Source organism: Halichoerus grypus, chromosome 7 (assembly GCF_964656455.1).
Source record: "Halichoerus grypus chromosome 7, mHalGry1.hap1.1, whole genome shotgun sequence".
NCBI lineage: Eukaryota > Metazoa > Chordata > Mammalia > Carnivora > Phocidae > Halichoerus > Halichoerus grypus.
This window is the reverse complement of record NC_135718.1, coordinates 116,900,864-116,920,885: the sequence shown is the minus strand read 5'-3', so window position 1 is coordinate 116,920,885 and position 20,022 is coordinate 116,900,864. Positions and strand designations below refer to the sequence as shown.

Below are 20,022 nucleotides of genomic sequence, written 5' to 3'. Positions count from 1 at the left end.
AACTGAGTCCATGTACTTAGTCCACGAAAGAGAAAACAAATGAGCGTATGTACCTTTTTTCGTTCCATTCTGCTTCTCTCCATATCCACCAGCACTTTGTGTATTACCATTTTTGTAATTGTTTTGTTGCCCCCGTCAACATATACACAGAATTATTTCTATGTTTAATGAGATGTGCTCACCATTCCCTCTCACCCCAGAGTGGCTCATGGGATTCTCACGCAGCGTGAAATACGCTGGGACTTCAGTGGGTAGACTCCCTGTGGAGGGCCAGGAGGGTAAATGGGTTAACACAGAAGTGGGTCTATTGTCCTGTTACGCCTCGAAGACACACAGTGTCCACCCTCATCACCAGGGGTTCACTGGGGATGTCTCTGGCAGGTGATGGGCTGAAAATATGGGCAGACCCGCCTTCTTAAAACCTAGACAGGAACTGCTGAAGGACAAACCAAGGATGGGGGTGTCCCAGAGCAGCCTGGGGCCTTCTGTTTCCACGTGGACAGTCCGGGGTCTGAGGAAGTGACAGCTGGGGGAAGGGACTTGGCATTTGATAAGGGTTATCACGGCACTGGTGGGAAAGATCCCTTTCTATGTATTTTTCACTCTAAGTGATTGCCCTTGTCAGGTTTTTTTTTTTATAACCATGACACAACTTTGGAAATTTCAAACAAATTCTTCAGTATGATCGAGTTATACAGGAATGAAAACTGGGTAGAAATAAACGGGCTTTAAAATAGTGAAAAAGCAGATTTTACCAGGCACTGTTGCCTATGAAAATAATCCTTAAAAGTAAAGGATGTAGGTGCTTTCATCTAACGCAAACATGTATGGCACAGAAGAAAGGAGATTGAACTGTTTTCTCTGGGAAAAAAAAAAGTTTATTGCATATGGAAGTCAATAGATATCTTTTACAAAAAAGTTAAAGATCTCACATTTGTAAAGGCACGTATGAAACATTTTACAGCAATGACAAGGGCGGTGAGAACATAAACAATACACAACTAGGACCATTATCTAAAGACTTTATAAAAACAGATAGAAAACAGTGCAAAAAATACTGTCAATAGTCAGTTTTACACACCTCATAATTGTGTCTAAAACTGGCAAGCATAAGCTTATTTACTGATATAAAAAAAGCACATAGAATAGCATGCATAGTTTTATTTAAGGCTTTTAATATTATTAAATTGAGAGGGAGTCTATACCACATTAAAGTTGCTATGAACATTAATAAATCACTCCCTGACATAGGGAATGTCCTATAAACTTCTCACTCCCTCTCTCCCCTTACAAGCCCTGTTTGTAGTAGAGACTGGACTTGCATCTTGCAAAGTAGCAAGCAGCAACCGAGGGAGAACAGAGGTGTCGTCAGGATCCCCAGTCCCAACCTGGAATGCGTTAACTCACAGCAACAACATCCTGGTCAGCTCACCACAGCCCACCACACTGGGCTGACCCATCCTCACATTTCAGCTCTGTTAGAAGTCCAAAGGCTTGTGTGGGCTGACCCCAAAACCTTAAGAACAAACTGGTGTCTAAGCTGGGGACTTGTCTGCACATTGCTTCAAAAGGAAACCTATGAAATGTCAATTGTTTTGAATGATATCATAATTCACAACATTTTATAAAACCGACAAGGAAAGCATCAAAATACTGAGTTAAGTAACACAAGAAGTCCAGTGAAACAAACTAGGCCTGTTATTTGATGTAACACAATTTATATAAGGTTATATGTTTAAATAGTCATCTGCATATGTAAACTGTTTCCATTTTCCCATTTAAGAATCCTCAAGCATGTAAGCTATTGAAGGAACAAAGGACAGACACAGGAAATCATCTCTGATGAAGAATAACCTTACTTTTAAAAAGGTATATGGTTAATAGATTTTTAAGATTCCAAACTGGCAAGAAAGTTTAGCCAAAGGAAACGGCAGTAACATTTTAACAATGTTCACGCTGAAAAAAAAACAAAGGCTCTGAATTACAGCTTTCAGCTCCCTGGTGAAGGTAGTTATTAGCTAACACTGTAGTTGAGGGAGGTGGGAGGCCCCTGAGAAATACAGAGAACACCAGGCACCCCTGCTCTGAGAGCTATCCTGACTCGAAGCAGGATTCCTGAGATTTTAGCAAAAACGGTTCCACCCCCAAGGCGCAAAAAGACTCCAACCCACTCTTCAGCTTTCTCCTGGAAACCTGTGGTCAGGTGAGAAGGCATCAGGGTTTCCTGGAAGGAGGAGGTTGGGGAGAAACAACAGGATAAGGTACACAGTGGCTGAACAGCTTATCCCGCCCCTCCCTGTGGACAACTGGGAACTGGTCACCATACGACCTGTCCCAGCTCCTGGCGCGCCCTGCCCTTTCCCTGCTGCGCTGGATGGGGATTGGGCCCCGCCTGGTGAGGAGGCCATGCCCGAGGGAACGGGTCAGGAGGAGGCAGCTCAACACGAATCTGGCCACACACGTCACCCTGCCAAATGCAGCCACTGGGAATGCATGGAAGTTCACCGAAAGAAATAGAAAGTACCTACTGCTACAATCATTGTTTCAAACGGGACTGATCATCAAATCCATCATTTCCTCCAGTACCGAGGAGTGACAATGTCTACCACCAAGGGGAAAATGGGCAAAGGGCAGCTTCTTGGTTGCTGACAATTTTCCATTCTTTTTTAAGATTTTATTTGAGAGGGAGAGCATGAGTGGGGTGAGGGGCAGAGGGAGAGGGAGAAGCAGGCTTCCTGCAGAGCAGGGAGCCCGACACGGGACTCGATCCCTGGACCCTGGGATCATGACCTGAGCCGAAGGCAGACGCTTAACTGACTGAGCCACCCAGGCGCCCCACTATTTTTCATTCTTTCTGGTTCTTTCCATTTGCCAGATCTTGTTCCTTCAAACTCTATAAGCTTTTAAAAATTAAAATTAGATTTCCTAATTATGTAATTTAGAGCGGCTTAAGAGAGTGATTCTCCAGGACAAGACTGAACTATTTTGTAGGGGTTGTGCCAAAAGGGTAGGGAAAGGAAAGACGAAGAGCGGAGCCATAAAGCAAATGCAAAACCAGGAGAGGTCAGCAGAGCCCTGAGCAAGCGAGGTGCTCTTGGGATGAAGAGGGTGATGTCACAAAACAGTCCTGCCCATGCTCCCCAGTGAGACAAGGAACGACTGCGGTCGGTCGCTGTACCGACGTCCTCCCTGTTTCTGCACCCCGATTATAACCACGGTGTGCCATCAACGGGAACGCCATCGGCAACTGGCCCGGGGCAGCAGGAGGGAAGGGCGATGCGCAGGAGCTGTGGCTGCAGACGCCGGGGGCCAGGGGGGTGAGCAGGACCCCCTGCTACTAAGGCCGCCCGGAAAGGCGAAGCTGCCAGCAGGCGAGGGGCGGCGGCACGCCCAGGCGCACCCCCGAATCCCTGACCTCCAGCCAGCTCTACCACAGCGCTGAGGCCCGTTGAAAACCGCGAGCCGGGGTGAGACAGACCCCAACCCTGCAGCCCGGGCTTTCCTCGGGCTGCCGCCCCGTCCCCTCCATCCCTCTGGCCTTATGGAGAGGGAAGCAGAAAGCACGAGACGTTCCAGAGCTCAGAAAATTATTTGTGAATCAATACATGGTTTTGATGGCAACTCTAGGGCTGCTCTAAAATGCCCTCCCTCTTCCTCTTCCCGTTTATAACTTCCCTGGGCAAGCTTATGGCATCTCTGGGAAAGAATGATCCTGATGGCCCCAAGCACCGCAGAAGAAAAAGGGACTTTCTACGCAGATGCTCGTCATGGCCAGGCTGCACATCAGCTCTCGCCCTCCTGCCTTGTAACAAAATGTCCTTGAATTTATTTTTAAAAGAGAAGGGCTGACCGAAGCTCTGCACAGTAGGAACTGATGCACATCCTCCCACTTCACTGCACCAAACAATAAACTATCCGGTCTTAAGCAATCGATGGATGCCAGATACTCAATATGCCAGGCTCACGGACATTTTAACAGGGAACATTTTTAGTTTGACCTTGCAGAAAATGCAGCTGTATTAAGCTGAGAGATAAGAAAGGTAGTCAGCAGAATACAAATGCTCACCCACCTGAGTTTATAACCCAAACGCAAAATGTGAGCACAGACAGAATAAAGGCTGCATATTAGACAAGCTGGCTGCTGAGTTTTATGGGATCCATGAATTACAGTGACTTCTGGGGCAACACATTTGGATGGGAAGATTTGATTGGCTATACCCTCAATCTCTCCCAGGCATGTTGCTGTCACTTTCAAAGAACACATCACTAAGGTCTTTTGCCCCCAGATGTCTCAGGAGCCGAGGCAAAGACAAGAGCCAGTTGGTTTTCTTGCACGGGATCCAAGGGAAGTTTCAAACATAATTTAACATCTTAGAGATTTCCACCCTATAGGGCCAACTAAGATTATTTCCATCCTATAGGGCCAACTAATTTGTCATCCACAATGCTGTAGGCCACTGGAAAATTTGTGCAGTGTCTATGGAAAACCCAAATTTCTCCATCTGGAAGCAGTACTGGATGAGTGGTTACTTTGTTCCCAAAAAGAAATCACTAAATACGAGCCTGATGGGCAGCTGATAAAATACAAAGGAATAAAATGAAACAGAGCAGCAGAAGAGTCTTTGGTAAAATGTGAGGAAGCAGAATTGCCCACACAGGGCCGCCTAACGATTCCAATAGTGATTACTTGGTACTTCTGGGAATTCCCTCCTCTAGGACCCCAGCAGTTATTGCCAAAATGGAGGAAGAGATTAACAGTAATGTGGGTCTGACCCAATCCCATCCCTTGTGTCTCAGCTCCCTGGCATGTATCCTAGACTAACTACCCCTACAACTCCCCCCACCTCAAAGTGATGGTCATATCTCCCCAGAAAGAAAGTCAATAGCTGTACCTGTTTTCACCATGAAACACATCACTGGAAGTGGAGGCATGAGATTCGAAAGCGCATCTGCCTTCTGGCTGAGGACACCTTCAGGCCCACACACCATGTGCCATAAGCACTGGGCTAAGGTCGGCTAACACAGATTGTACACCAAAAAAAAAGTTGGCAGCTGAAAACCCCATAGTGATGTGCCTGACGGCCGACCCTGCCTATGAGAACGTACTAACATCTAGGTGTACTAACATCTCTGCACAGAGCGACTTCCCAGCCCCAGGAGGTGACCCACACACGGAGTGCAAAGCTCATTACGGCAAGGCCAACCTGCTCATTTCACATGCTTTCATGTTTGTTAGCACTTGTGTGGAGAAATGACATATGGTGTGTGGGGGCCCCTACTATATCAGGGGGAAGAAAACTACTGTATAGATTAGGTTCATTCATGTGAATTTTCTGTCATTGTAACAATGGTCCAGCTATTGTCAATTTCCTATGGTCAACCTGTAATTAAGCTGAAAAGATGAGGGAAGTAGGCAGCTGGATAAAAATGCTCACCTCCTGAACCCCCTGGAGTTTAAAACTGAACCTCAAAAGCTAAGAGTAGACAGGATAAAGGATGAATGAGTATTAGGAAAACCAGTGGTCAGGTCCCACAGGAACCCTTTCGACAGGGCCCACAGAGCCCTTCTGACCAGGCTGGTGGAAGAAGGGCCCGAAGACGGCCATGTGAGTCTCACACAAGCAGTGAGAGATACATCATAGAAAAAATCATAGAAAAAAGAAATAAATCATAGATAAATCATAGTTCCTCTTCTTAACCTAAATCTAGGACCACAAAGTTTGTAAAAGTAAAATTCTCTCCATTTAAGCTCCGTGGAAGCATAGTGCTCAAAATAGTCCATGTGGAGATGTTTTCCCCCTTCCCCATCTTACTGTTCCCCACTCATTGAGAGGAGAAGCTCATTCCTCTTTCCTCTCCTGTAAAGAAATCAACATTTGGCATCCCTCTCTAATGCCGCCAAATTCTCCTTTACCTCCTATCCACGGAAAGAGGTGTGTGTAAACGAAAATGCTACCAAAGGTGGTGCCTCCTTAGAGCCCAAGGGAGCCAATAATCTCAGCAAGCCATGGCTCAGCTTCGTGAGCAGGCTCAGCTCAGCTCAAGGATGAAGACATCAGACTCAGCCCCCGCCATCCAGGGACCACGGTAAACAAGGACAAACGCTGGGTCCCTGTGCCCGAATGAGTGCAGATCAAAGAAACAAAACATGTCAACTGGAGAACTTCCAAACCAGAGGCCCCAAAGTGTTGAATGTCTTTGCTGCGAGATGGTATCTCCCCCCCCATTTTTAATTTTCTCTCTTCAAATCCAAACAAAAAAATAGACCCTGACAGTTCCAGCTTCAGACTTGATACATCATCAGGAACTCATTCCAAAAGCTCTAACTAGACAACCAATTTAATACACTTTGCTTCAAGGTTTATTCCTTGGCTTGCTTCCCAGATATAAAGCATCTCTGGGTGATTATTACACAGATGCCACTAGAAGGACGTTCAACGCCTGCTGCGAACTTCGCAGGCACGTGCTGGCATTCGCTGGAGACGGGGGAAAGGAACGCAGAATGCGCAACAGAACCGAAAACATTTGTTTGTAAAAATGAAATATGTGGAGTAACTTTTAAGTGGTTTCCTTTGGGTTTCGATAGCAACTTTGGCTAGGCAATTGGACAGCAAAGCTACTTTTTCCCTGCATTGTGCACGCGAACCACCATTCCCGTAGCACAAAGCGACAACAGCGGACGGGCTGAAACGAAGCGCACGTGTGATGAGCTCAAAGAGCGGCTCTACATGCTGCCCATGTGAGACTCGATTTTCCCAGTGGCCACGTTGGGGCCTAAGAGATGAAAGGGAAATACTGATGTTGTTCATCAGATAAGCCAGTAACCGCAGACCAACTGTGAAAACATCCCGAACAGCAGACTATCCCAAGGGTGGAAAAATGTCTAAGGAAAGGAAACCGATACCTCTTTGCCTGTCGATGATCTAAGTTCTGGGCATCTCCTGGTGATGGTGATGAGCTCTGTGCCCTTGAAAGTATAGGTCGTACTCATGGTTTTCTTTTCCACAACACACACCCAAATTCCACGATCTCAAGAGCTTAACTGAAGTTACCCTCCTTGACTGTTTCTTCAGACTTCAGAGTAGAAGAGAGGAGGCCCTTCATCACCAGATACTCTGAGTCTAAATGAGAGAACCACCACCACAACCCCTGGCCAGATGTGAAACTGAGTGGATTCCCATTCCAAAGTAGTTCACTGGGAATCCGCTTCCACACCCCTCCGTGGCCGTGTGGTAACCGGATGTCACACAGGCTTGCTCTTTCTGGCTGACCTGATGCCATTCTTCCTTAACGTTTTCAGCTCAGCAAAAACAAAACAAAACAAAAAGGGCAGCAGTGGAGGAAGGCTTACATAAGGGCACACCCACAAATGTCAATTCTAAGAACAAAACCACAGTTTAAAAGTTGCATTCAAGAAGAACTAGACAAGAGAGAGGCAAAGTCCCTAAAATTCAGCCAGAGGGAAAACGTGTGGAATATGATTTACTGCCTACTGACCTGAAGAAGCTGAGGACAATGACCAGCGTAGGTTCAGGAAGAGACACACAGAAGCGAGCTGCGAAGTGCCCAGAAGGGGGGGGGGGGGGCGGTGCACGGAGAACAGGAAAGCAGTGAAGGGCTTCGTGTGAGACAAATCCCCACACCTTGCATCCAGTGGCCAAAATGTGGATGACAGGGTCCTGAGTGGGCTTAGTTCTGTGCTGAGAGCCGCACAGCGGGGAGGGGGGCTCACACTCGTACGCTTCCTGGCCAGGGCCCCGCCACCTGAGTGCCAAACAGCCCCCATCAATCAGCTTTCCCAGCTGTTCCCTTTACAGCCTTGCCAGTGACCTGGTGACTGATGGAAAGACAGAATGTACCCAGCACCTCGACCTTCAGGCCCCCGCCCAGCACACACATCCTATTTAAATAAGAAACAGTGTCAAGGGCCTGCCCGGCTTCTTTCTCTTCCCACTCGGGTCCATTATCCTCTCTCAATCAGGCAGGAGGCCTAGCTGCACAGATGGCCTGGCCTGGAGCCCCAAAGACCACCAGACGGGGGCCCGCTGAGCAAACAGGGAGAAATAGCAAATGTGGAGGGTGCAGTGCCCGGCAGGGAGCACAGGCTCCGGAGCCCAAAGGAAGGAGTGCTGAGAAAAGTACAATGCGGAGCTCCTCGCTCAGCCTGGGTGATCGGCAGCATTTCCTCTAGCTGCTCCTGTCTTTACCTCGAGCTGCTGAGGGTGAGGGCAGAAAGGAAGAAGGGAGGCCATCAAGGCTCGGGAACCCCCAAATAGAAGAGAATAGTGGGTTTGGTTTTGTTGTTTTCCTTCAGGGAAGGGCCTTGGCCCTTATCTTTTTATTTTAGAATGAATTCATTTTCTTGCCATCTTAGATTTGGACGTGAGCGATCAGGCTGATGCATTTCAGGGTCGGTTACTAATCTGGCTGCAACTTCACTAGAGATGTGTTCCCTTTATGCCTCTGTTCCCCAAACGATCCACCAGGCAATCTTCCCTACTGACATATTTACAATGCAGATCAGTCAAAATATGGTTCAAATGAAAAGTACTATATTATTGTGAAAACTGAATTACAATGATTCACAGAAGTTATCCAAAAGGGAAAAAAAAAATAAATTATCTCATATAAAATAATATATGATGTTTGTGAATAATCTTGGCTCCTGTCTTCAGGGAGCCCATGACCTGCCCGCTCTGGCCATCTGCACCCTGCTGGGGGAGCAGATGTTGTCTGGAGGTGCCTCCCCATCGGCAAGATGGAGCTGGGTCCCTCTTCCAGTAGCTGGGGTGGGGGGTTAAATGAGTCTGGAGTTTTGGAGAAACTGGATGAGGACTTGGTAGACAAACTTGTACTGAGCGATGGTCTGGATCATGAACATCCTTTGCTCCCTGAGGAGCCGCAGCATCATGGGCACTTCCACCTTCTGCAAGAAAAGAGACAAAGCACAAGATCCTGAGATGAGAAGCTGCCCCTGGGTCCTTCCTCATTCCCTCATCTGCGAAGCTTTTGCTCACTGCCCATTTGGAGGTACAAGAGAAAGCCAAGAGCTTGGCCCCTCTAGGGTTTCCCAATCAAAGACCTGCTACCAGCACTTGGAGAATCTGGTTGTCATGTGCCACTGACACTGCTGTGATACTTTAAATACATACCCGTCCGTTCGAGAAAACCCAGAGGCTGCAGTTACTTATACCAGACTGGTGCTCTCAACTCCACCAGGACTCCGTGGGAGGATTTAAGACATCTCCGGGTCTTAGTTTCTTCATTTGTAAAGTAAGAATAGTGATGCTTTCCTCCAACGACAGCGTGGCCTTGCCCAGGTTAGCAACACTTCCTCAGCAAGAAGGGCAGGTGACCAGTAGTGCCCACCTCATGGGACCCAACAACGGAATGCAGCTAAGGCATTTAGCACAGTGTCTGGCACATGCTGAGTTCTTAATAAAGACTACCCGTTGTTATTAATAGTAATGAACTGAGAACAATCATACCTATCCTGCCACCTCACGGAATCGTGGTCATTATCAAATGAGATAATTGATGGGTAAACCTTGAAAACATCAAAGTACAATCTCTGAACACAGTCACATTGGTTGGTTGGTTGGTTGGTTGGTTGGTTGGTTGGTTGATTTTTTATTCAGTGGGTCCTTCTGTTTTTATCTCTACCCCTCACACCCATTTTCAGAAATACTATCAATTCAGTGTTTGGGGTCTTCTCCGGGATAACTAGGCTGCTTCTCAGCTTTTCTTTGCCCTTTTTTTTTTTGTTGTTAAGTTCGTATTTAATTCCAGTTAGTTAACATACAGTATAGTTCAGGTGTACAATATAGAGATTCAACATTTCCATACATCACCCGGTGCTCATCACAATAGTCGTATTTAGAGTGAAAAACCTTTCACTAAAAATATCTGGACTATTAAATGAGATCGCCTGTGTGTCAATTCTTTGAGAATACAGAACCAGCTTCAATGGAAGGGAATTCATATGGCGGCTCATTGGTGTCCGAGCAGACCAGAGGCTCCGTCGAGTCATTTCCATCCTCCTGGCCCAGCCAGGGCAGAAGTATCACAGAGTCCGCAAAGCCAGCGTGGCCTCGGCATACTGCCCCTACTCCGGGAGCCCCCCCATCCCTCCCCCCCGCCCCCCGGCAACACCACCCCCGTGAAGTTATGGAGGACGGAGCAACCACTGGAGGCCGAACAGTACAAACTCAGCGGTAGGTCTTTTCTTACTTTACTTTTACAAGTCATTTCAGCTACTTCCAAACTTTGTGTAGCCATGACACAGCACATGCCAGCCTTCTTAGTTGCTCTTCTCCAAAAACAGTTAAATAATGCGCAGCACGGACTTAAAGGCGACAGAGGCAAGTCCCCAGGAATAAGGAAAGAGAAAAAGGCATGTGAATCCTCAAACTGTTAGTCCAAATATACAGCCCACAGCATAAGCTTCGAACTAGTGGGTTTTGCCTAGACGATCCTCCAGAGTGACGGACACCATGATGTCCAACCCAGAGGCACCGAACAGTGAACTTATATAAGAACCCACCGCCTGATGGGCATTGCTGAGTTGGGCGCTGAAGATACAAGGACAGGTTAAAGCTGCTGCTCCCCTGTTCCCGCCAAGGTTTTGACGGCGAGGCTGGGTCACACGAGCTCGGGTCAGGCTTCATCTGCCAAACCCCGGCCTTCACACTTCCTGGCTGTGGGACGGACACGTCCCTTCATCACCCTGTGGCTCGGAATCTGTCACCCACGGGCATCACTGGGACCTCTCTCAGAGGGTTACTGTGAAGGCTACTTGAGTTGTAAGGCTCCTAGATTGGTGTTGGCACATGGTAAACACTCGTATAGGTTGGTGGTTGTTCCTGTAATGTCATTGTTGTCACTGTCATCACCCCCTTCCCCTCTGCCACCTCCCTCACCATCATCCCCCGCACCTCCAGCTCCACCCACCATCGTGATCATTACCATCTCAATAGCCTGGAAGACACAGCCCTCAAGAGGGTATGTTATCTGATAAGGGGCAGGTTAGAAACACGACAGAGAAAGTTCCCCTGGTCATCAATGAGAGTCCTAGTTGCCTTGAAGATTCATTCCCAGAGTCTCTGCCGTCCACTGTCCCTAACCCCAAGGAATCATGCAGCGGTTGGTATTGGCTCAGTGTTGTCTAGAAGGCATTTTCTCCTCTCTATTCCATGAAGAAGGGATAACTTACTCAGAAAAGCAGCAAGATAAGACATCTCATTATTTGGCTAGTGAGAACCTAACCTTTTATTAGGAACTAATCTAGGACAGAGCGCTCAACCCAGGGGGGCAAGGGAGAGTATCGCAAACCATAAAACTAATGCTTTCTAGAAAAAAGGTATAGGCATTAAAATGTCAAGCTAACCTTCCGGGACCCAAAGTGGTGGGCCACCAAGAGGCTTGGCAGAGCAGCCTGGGAGAGCTCCCCCCCTCCCCACCTCACAGCTACCTGAGCTCACTGCAAGCATCTTTAGTTCAGGAAAAAGAAAATGCATTTCACTGACAAAACTAAAACTGTATGGATTACAGACTACAATATAAAGTATGCTAAATCCAGAAGCCATGGAAAGAAGGCAGGGAAGTTGAGAGAAGAGAAAAACGGGACATACAATTTCATATTTATTTGCCAAAATCTTCGCTTAAAAAACAAACAAAAAAGGTAAACATGTTCCACTCTTCTCTTGAAATAAGGGTTTCACTCTTACTAGCCAGGCCTGAAGCAGAACAAAGTAGAGAACTTTTTTTTCCCCTAACCATCTACCAATAGCAGTGATGGGAAATGGGACAGATAAGGCTGGCTATATTTGTGCTAGGGGAAGGGAAGTGAACAATATGAGTCATCTTGCTATCTTTGAATATCAATGGGAACAGAAGTCCTTTTTGGACTGACCATGTTCCAGCAAAGAATGTTCTGGCATGCAACTGGGCATTGAGGAAATCCACTATGTTTGGACACACTGTAGAGAATTTAATCACCCTGAGCCCTCACCAAGTCCATGCGAGGCCCTAATGGCCGAATCCCTCACTCAGCACCACACTGGCTTGGACATGTGCTGTTTATGTTCTACTGGGCCAATAACATCTGGTGGTCAATGAGCCTTCATGTCATCACATTACTGAGGCTCAGCTTCTGATGGGTCTCCAAAGAGCTCAGAACAGAACCATCTTTCATGTCAGACAAGACAGACAGAAGGGGACTGTGGGGAAGACAGTGACACAAGGGGGTGGTAAGACGGCCAAGTGGGGAGGGGATGACGATGAGGCCCTTCCTCCTCCTCTGGAGGCCACTGGGGTCTCCAGTGGAGCTTGGATATACTCAGGCCATATATACCCTGATTCCACTTCATCTCTCTCCATCTCCCCAGCACTGAGTTGATTTGGGACTCAATGGCAAGCTGTTCAGTCTACTAGACCCTCCTAGAGACTTCTAGAAGTGACAGGGGAGCAAACAAACAAGAAATCTCATGATGTGAGACAAAAGGATAAAAACTCACAGAAGATGACAAAATTCATGTTAGGTAGTCTCAGCTGATTCTGTGATGGGCATTTTGCTCATCAACAGAATGTCTGTCTGTTTTTATTTATTTATTTATTTATTTATTTATTTATAAAGATTTTTATTTATTTATTTGACAGAGACAGACACAGTGAGAGAGGGAACACAAGCAGTGGGAGTGAGAGAGGGAGAAGCAGGCTTCCTGCGGAGCGTGGAGCCCGATGTGGGGCTCGATCCCAGGACCCTGGGATCATGACCTGAGCTGAAGGCAGACGCTTAACGACTGAGCCACCCAGGCGCCCCGTCTGTTTGTTTTTAAAAATAGGCAACTTCTGGTATAACCCTGATTCTACTTTTTTTTTTTTTTTAAAGATTTACCTATTTTAGAGAGAGAGTGTGTGAGCAGGGTGGAGGCAAGGGAAAGGGAGAGGGAGAGAAGACGACTCCCCGCTGAGCGTAGAGATCAATTCCATGACCCCTAGATCATGACCTGAGCCAAAACCAACTGACTGAGCCACACACGCGCCCCGCGGATTCTACTTTTTAGCAGCACATTCATATATACGGATTCAAAGTTTCCAAAATGAACTATATATAGGCAGAGAGTTTAAAAATCCTTTGAACATGTTCAAACTTGGTATTTATTGTTTTCCTGGAAGTTTCAATATAACACATTTTGTGGGGGCAATATTTAATCTGATTTTTAAACCACTGATATTACTGAGTAAATCCCTATATTGTATCAATTCTCTCACAGAACGTGCATTGTCACATTCCCTAATTTAACAACTAATGAGCCACTTCAAAAGTTTCCTTGGATTCTCCAAACTGTAGATACTTTTTAAATTTTTTAAAACATATTTATTTATTGAGAGAGAGCACGAGTGGGGAGGAGAGGGAGAAGCAGGCTCCCTGCTGAGCAAGGCTCGATCCCAGGACCTTGGGACCACGACCTGAGCTGAAGGCAGACACCTAACCGACTGAGCCACCCAGGCACCCCTGTATAATTTGGGAACGGGACAAGGACGAATGGCACTTGGCATCTGCGGGCAGAGTGAAGGCAGGAAAGAACTCGGGGCCAGGAGGTAGAAGACTGCACTTCTCACCTTAGCACCACTGCTTGAGAGCCACGTGGCACTGGACAAGTCACTAAATTGTTTCTGGGCCTCAGTTTCCTTTTCTCTAAAACAGGACGACTAACATGTGCCCGGCTCCTCTACACGGCTGTTCTGAAGACCCCAACTACATCAACAAAATAAGCGACAGCCATTTAAAACCCCCAAAGACCCATGTGAATAGAAGGCAGAAGAATGGTTCTTTAGCCTCGGATTTGATTTGATCTCATCTCCATGAAATCCAAAGCCCCTCCATACGACTCCCTGGCCTCGAGCAGCAGGGGGACGCGCCACAGCCGCAGTCCCCTCTGTGGGGAGAAGAGCGAGGTGTCCAGCCCCGGCACGGGCAGGCCATGTCTGTGCACTCAGAGGCTCGACCCTGCTGTGCTACCCCACTGCCCGCCTAGACGAGAGCAAACGACCCTCTTTAAATTAAACCTCCCTCTGAAGAATGAAAGACACTGATCCCATATACACATTTTCACATAGGATTTCAGCCAAAACACGTCCCAGAAACGCAAGTCGCATCTAGACGACCTGTGACCAGATAACCCACCGTGGAAGACGATCCACGATAAAACCAGACCGGCTACACAACACCAGCCTCCTGGAAGCAGACGCGATGCAGAGCAGACTTTCTCAGTGTTTCCTATCTCACACTTTCATCGCTTTCTCACGTGTGTTATCTGCGTGTCTACATGGAGCAGAGAAAGGCGGACGATAAGAAAGGCTGTAAATGTCAGAGGCCAACTAGGAATCATGGATCTGGAAAACTCTTGTCAGAAGACAGGAAATGAAGCCCTGGAAATGAAAAGGGCCCCGGGGAAGGTCTGGCTGCGGTGTAGATTTGTCCCCAAGGTGGAGTATTCAGGAAAGTGGCGAATGACTCACTTCATTATGCTCCAGGCAGTAGATCATCAGCTCAGAAAGAATGACCACGCCGGTCCGCCCCACACCCGCGCTGCAGTGGACAACGATCGGGGGGTGTAGGCTCCGGGGGCCTTCCAGCATGCTGTTGGTGTGGCGCCGGACCGACTGGATCTCCTCCAAGTAGGCTGCAAGACAAAACGCAAATCCCGTCACCAAAGTCCTACGTGGCTTTGCGTACGAGAAGGTGGGGGGTGGGAAACGGAGGGTGAATCTTGTTTTGTTTTGTTTTTTAAGTGACAATAATTTACAGTTCTTACAAGACCCTAATTATTTGGCTGGTACCCGCGGTGCGGTCCTGGATCCAGAAAGGACCAGCTGGGAGTCAATTAGTCCATGGGAGAATTTGTTCTTTAAATTAAATAGTTCTTTTTTAAAAATTAAATTCTGTTTTCCCTCTGCAAATCCCAAAGTCCCCCAAGCAGATGATTCTCGACATTACTTACAGCAATTCCTACTATTAACAGACTGGGATCAGAACACCAGCTAGGTCCCCTTGAAATGCCCGCCTGTCAGAGCCAATTTCTGGTGGGAAGAGCATCCATCTGCCCCTTCCTCCTTCCCCTCACTGAATGAGTGAATGTCAACTGAGGCTTGACTTCGTTTTTAGATTTTAAAATAGGCTTGGGGGGGTGGTTCCTGCTTTTCAGCTTAGATTCCATGGGGTCATGTCAGCAGCTCAAGTTGAGCCCTCCCCTTTCTGGAGGCAATGTGTGTGTGGAGTGGAGGGGTCCTGTCACCTCCCACGTCCCTCCTGACATCTGCCTGGCTCGGCAGGGCTGCGCAGGGGTCTGCTCACTATTCCAATTGGGCATGAGTGAAAAATTACAGCAGTACAAGCCTTAATGATTTTTCTTGTTCATGGGCATGAGAAAAAGGAAAAGTCTATAAAATGTAATCCTCAAACAGTCAAAGAACCGGAAAAAGTCAATTAGTAATAGAGATTTTATAGTAGCTAGCTCAGGGGAGAAACGGATTTAAAGATTCTTGATACTCAGAAAATCTCATCCCGATGCAGCATTGCAAACAAGACTGGGGAAGCGCTCAAATTGTTGGAGAGAAAAAAAAGTGAGTTCAAACCTGTCTAGTAACTTAGAAGCATCTGTTTACATACAGTTAACACGAACTCCTATTTGCCTTTATAACATTAATGCAATTAAAAAGTCATCTGAAGTAGTTTACCAAAATAAACTATTACCACCATCGTCATCACCACCAGTAATGTAAAATGAGCTAGAACAAAACCAAACAGAGGGAAGGCAATCTGAGATGACCAGACAGAGTAGTTACTATCCGGGACCAACATGAGCTGAATACCATGCATGGAATTCTCCTCACAATTTTTCTGTAAAAGAGGAGAGAAATTTGGTGACCGTGCACTCTCTGTCTGACAAAAAAGGCAACGTTCACACACAAAAGAGAGCCTTTTCTTGTGCTAAATTTAAGAAGAGAAGTAAAAGGAGTATTGATCCATAAAGCAGATGCTACCACCACGTGGAATTTCATAAAACACAGAAAAACTGGATTAAAATGGATGCTCTCTCTAGCAGTCACGTTAATAAAGTTCCTTAAGCTGTAACTCAGTGAAGACTTCTCCAGGCTGGAAGACAATGTGCCCTAAGTCCCCTGCCTGCAGGGAATCTAATTTAAACACAGGCAAAAATCTTTTTAAATTCCTAAAAACCTGGAGGAGCCAACATTTCGAAGACCCCTACCCCCCAGCACACTTAAATTTACATTGTTTAAAAATACTCTCTATGGCAGCGCCTGGGTGGCTCAGTCCGTTACGCATCTGACTCTTGGTTTTTGGCTCAGGTCATGATCTCAGGGTCGTGAGACTGAGCCCCGTGTGGGGCTCTGCACTCAGCAGGGAGTCTGCTTGAGATTCTCTCTCCCACTCTTCCTCTGCCCCTCCCTACCCATCCGCCCCCACCCCACTCTCTCTCCCTCTAAAATAAAAAATAAATAAATCTTTTAAAAAATAGTCTCTGTTTTTCAGTAATTTAGATGGGCCTTCCTTAAATTGGTTCTGATTGAGAAGATCGGACTATAATTTTCATCACCTTATAGACTCAATCTTCTATCAGAGCTGTTCGCCAATCATCAAACTGATCTACTTTTATTGTTTCCATTTTCTGCATCTTGGAGATAATTCTAGTAAATCAATTAGCAAAAGATTACCAGAAAAAAAAAAAAAATTAAAAAGAGCACTGTTAGAGGAAAGAAAGTTCTACAAAGGTCCCCGCCCTCCTTAGGAATATTTGGAGCTACAGGTAACTGACCTCGGGTGAGGCACTAGCCCTCTCTAGACCGTGCTCTAGGTCCTCTGATTCCCATCCCTCTCCTGGTCTCTGTCAGTGACCGCCCCTCAAGTCCCATCATCATTGCCCCAGTGGGAAATGAAGTCCTCGCGTCAGTGAACACATATACGTCAGAAGCTTCCCGCTGGAACTTGCTGAAATGGTACTGGTAGGTTCTTGGAAACGTATTCTCTCTCTCCCTTCTCCTCTGCGCATACCCCAATTCTAAGTAAATATCAAACTAAAATCAAGGGTTTGGCGTGATCCAACCTCCAGGTGATGTTCCCACTGTTGTCTGCTCTCAGCTGGACAGTCGTCAACACCTCGGTAAGAAATCTGCCAAGAGCCGAGGCCTCACTGGGAGGGGCAGGAATGGGGTGTCCCCACAATTGCAGGACAATTAGGCCAGACTGTGGGAAAGGAAGGGGGAGCACTGTAGCCATTTCCAAAAAGCAGATGGCGGCAGTGTCAGATCTCAGCCCCTGGACTGTCCTCACTGGCCTGCCTTTCTCATGAGCCCGGGAGTGCCTTCAAAACAGAGACGGTCTCTTCCCTGCGTTCTGAGAGCCTGGTCCACAGCCTGCAATGCAGTGGGCACACACTCAACTTCTGGCTTTTCAAACAGAGTACTGCATATATTCTAGGTCCATGAGCTTCTAAGGAAACCATACTCTCTCAGAAATATATTGATGAATTCAAAAATGATGGTTTCAAAAACAAGCTGATTTCAATAATTCCCCGTATCTTAATCAGAGGTAACCAGAAAGTACTCATTGAGATTTCTGCTATACGGAAGGGAAATGCAGGGCTTATGAGACACAAACCCCCATGAAAAATAAAAAATAAGTGTTTTTTACAGGGTTGTGTAACTATCACCGGGATCCATTTCCAGAATTTTTCCATTGCCCCAAACAGAAACTTTGTACCCATCAAACAATAACTTTCTATTCTCTACTCCCCCTTTCCCCTGGTTCCTGGTAACCTCTACTACATCCTTTCTACCTCTGTGAAGTTTTCAATTCTGGGTACTTCATTAAAATGGAATCATACAATGTTTGTCCTCTTGTGTCTGGTTTCTTCTACTTAACATAATGTTTCCAAGGCTCAGACATGTAACATCTGTCAGAGTAGCCATTTATTGAATACCCAAAAGCCTACATCAAGATAGAATAAACTAGTTTACCACAGTTTCAGCTTATTTGGGTAAAAGGTAAGGAGACTATGATAAATGACATGTATTCTTCTCTGTTCATACCATATGGAGGGACATATACTTCAATGACATAAAATTTTTGCCACTTATGAGAAAACATCTTCTCTTTCCATGTCACTTCCAACTGATCAGACCATGGAGGCAGCTGGTAAAATTCTGACTGCAAAGAAAAAACTTACATAAAAATCCCTGGACGTCCTCTGGGCAGCCGTGATCTGGCCAGTCCGTATACTGCAAATGCCACACCGTCCTTTCCTGCCCAGACAAAAGGTGCTTGACTTTCAAGCCTGTGGTTGCATAGCAACCGGAATCTGTTCGGAACTTTGTGGTGACCTTGAACTTGCCGTAGGTGGCCGAGCTGTGCTTGGAACCCAGTTTGGGCCAGTATCGGTGGCTCTTGGTTCTTCCGCCTTCCTGAATCACACACAAAAGCAAAACTGGAAATAAGTCAGGGGAAGCTCTTATCCTCTTCATCTTAAAATCTGAGGACAGAGGAAATGCGAGTAGCTTCTAGGTCACGAATTCAGGGCACTGTGCAGTCTCCATCACAGGGGAGATCCCATGCATTGCCGCTAAGAGCTAATAAGCTTCACAAGGGTAGTTACAGCAAGGAAATACTCAGAAGACTGACAACCGAGCTGCAGTCGCAGAAGAGCTAGTGGAGAGGGGCCAGAAGCAGGAACAAAATGGGGTCTATCTGTAAGGTTTGCACAGTTATGTCACTGGAGTGGGGGGTGGATCGGACAGTGGCTTGGAAGGAACCCCAGAGCAGGAAGTGGGAGGAGGCAGAGGAGGGCTGAGCAGTGGGCAGAGCCGTGGGAGGAGCTCGGATGGCCCCCCCCACTTACAGGGCCACACCCCCCCGGGGGACACAAACGCTCCTGCCCTGACTCACCTGCTTGAACAGTCTTAAGTCTGAAAGACACCTGCCTCTTTTACTGACCAATCCTGTGAAAGTAGGTTGAGCTTCAATTTTTATCACTCCTGAGTGTCCAAGTGGATGACAAATTCCAAGAGACTCTAAGCCTCTGGCAGCCACACACATCACCAGCCTTCGTGTCTGTCAGGCCGGCCTTCTGGTCACCCTTTCAGCTCAACTGCAACCTCCTCGGAGGGCCCATGGCTGTACATCTGATTGAAAGCAGCACCCCCACCACTCTCTATCCCATCCTCCCTTCCACTTCCTTCATGGGTGGCCGTGACTCCTAATGAGCTTCCTTTATTTGTTCACTTTGTATGGTCCCTCCCACCAGGACAGAAGCTCCCTGGGGACAGGGATCACGCCTATCTTGTCGGCCACCATGCCTGGGAGATCAGCACAGATGACACACTACATTGAGTTGAATGAATCCCTTCCAGGAATGAGATTTGATAAGACGATAAAACAATTCTAGAGATTTTATGGAGAATTTACTCTTCATGGGAAGGTCATACGGGTCAGCTGAGAGAAGCACCACTGGCTTTAAAGGGCTTGAAGTGCCTTTCACCACTATCTTCTTAAGGGGCAGTTCTGGAAAGCAACTGCTCAGAACGGTCAGTGAAGGAAACGTGTTCACTGCTCCCCACCCGTTAAAACTTTGTAGGAAGGGGGTACGCCTTACCATAGATACTGGTGAAAGACAGATGAAGCTGGTCCCTTAAAAGACTTCAAAAAAAATTTCATGAAAGGAAGAGGAGGAAGGGGTTAAAATAAAAAAAAATTGAGAATGTGACAAGAGAAGAAACACAAAACTCCTTCCCTTAAAGGCGGCAAGCTCCGAGCAAACCACTAGGTTGACCAGTGCTGTGCGCCAGTTTTTATAACACCACGCAGAGTTCTCTAGTTACAACAGAAAAACTATGTTTGACTTGGCAAAGACAGAAAAAGATTTTTTCCCCCCTCTCCCCAAAGAATAGAGAGACCTCTATAGGAACAACAGTTTCTGGTCTCTTTTCAGCTGATAAGCATGA

At 46.8% G+C, this 20,022-nt stretch overlaps 1 protein-coding gene across 2 annotated transcripts in view; it reads right to left on the bottom strand.

Annotated features, from left to right (window-relative positions):
- Positions 1 to 863: 863 nt before the first annotated feature.
- The window catches only part of PTPN14 (protein tyrosine phosphatase non-receptor type 14), a 183,425-nt gene continuing 164,266 nt past the window's right edge, over positions 864 to 20,022 (bottom strand). For both annotated transcript variants that reach the window (XM_078078112.1, XM_036103041.2), the window contains exons 17-19: positions 18,252 to 18,486; positions 14,524 to 14,687; positions 864 to 8,926 (exon numbers count right to left, since the gene is read on the bottom strand). In XM_078078112.1, coding sequence (XP_077934238.1) covers positions 8,798 to 8,926; positions 14,524 to 14,687; positions 18,252 to 18,486 — 528 coding nt within the window. In that variant the 3' untranslated portion in view covers positions 864 to 8,797. The remainder of the gene's footprint in view (positions 8,927 to 14,523; positions 14,688 to 18,251; positions 18,487 to 20,022) is intronic.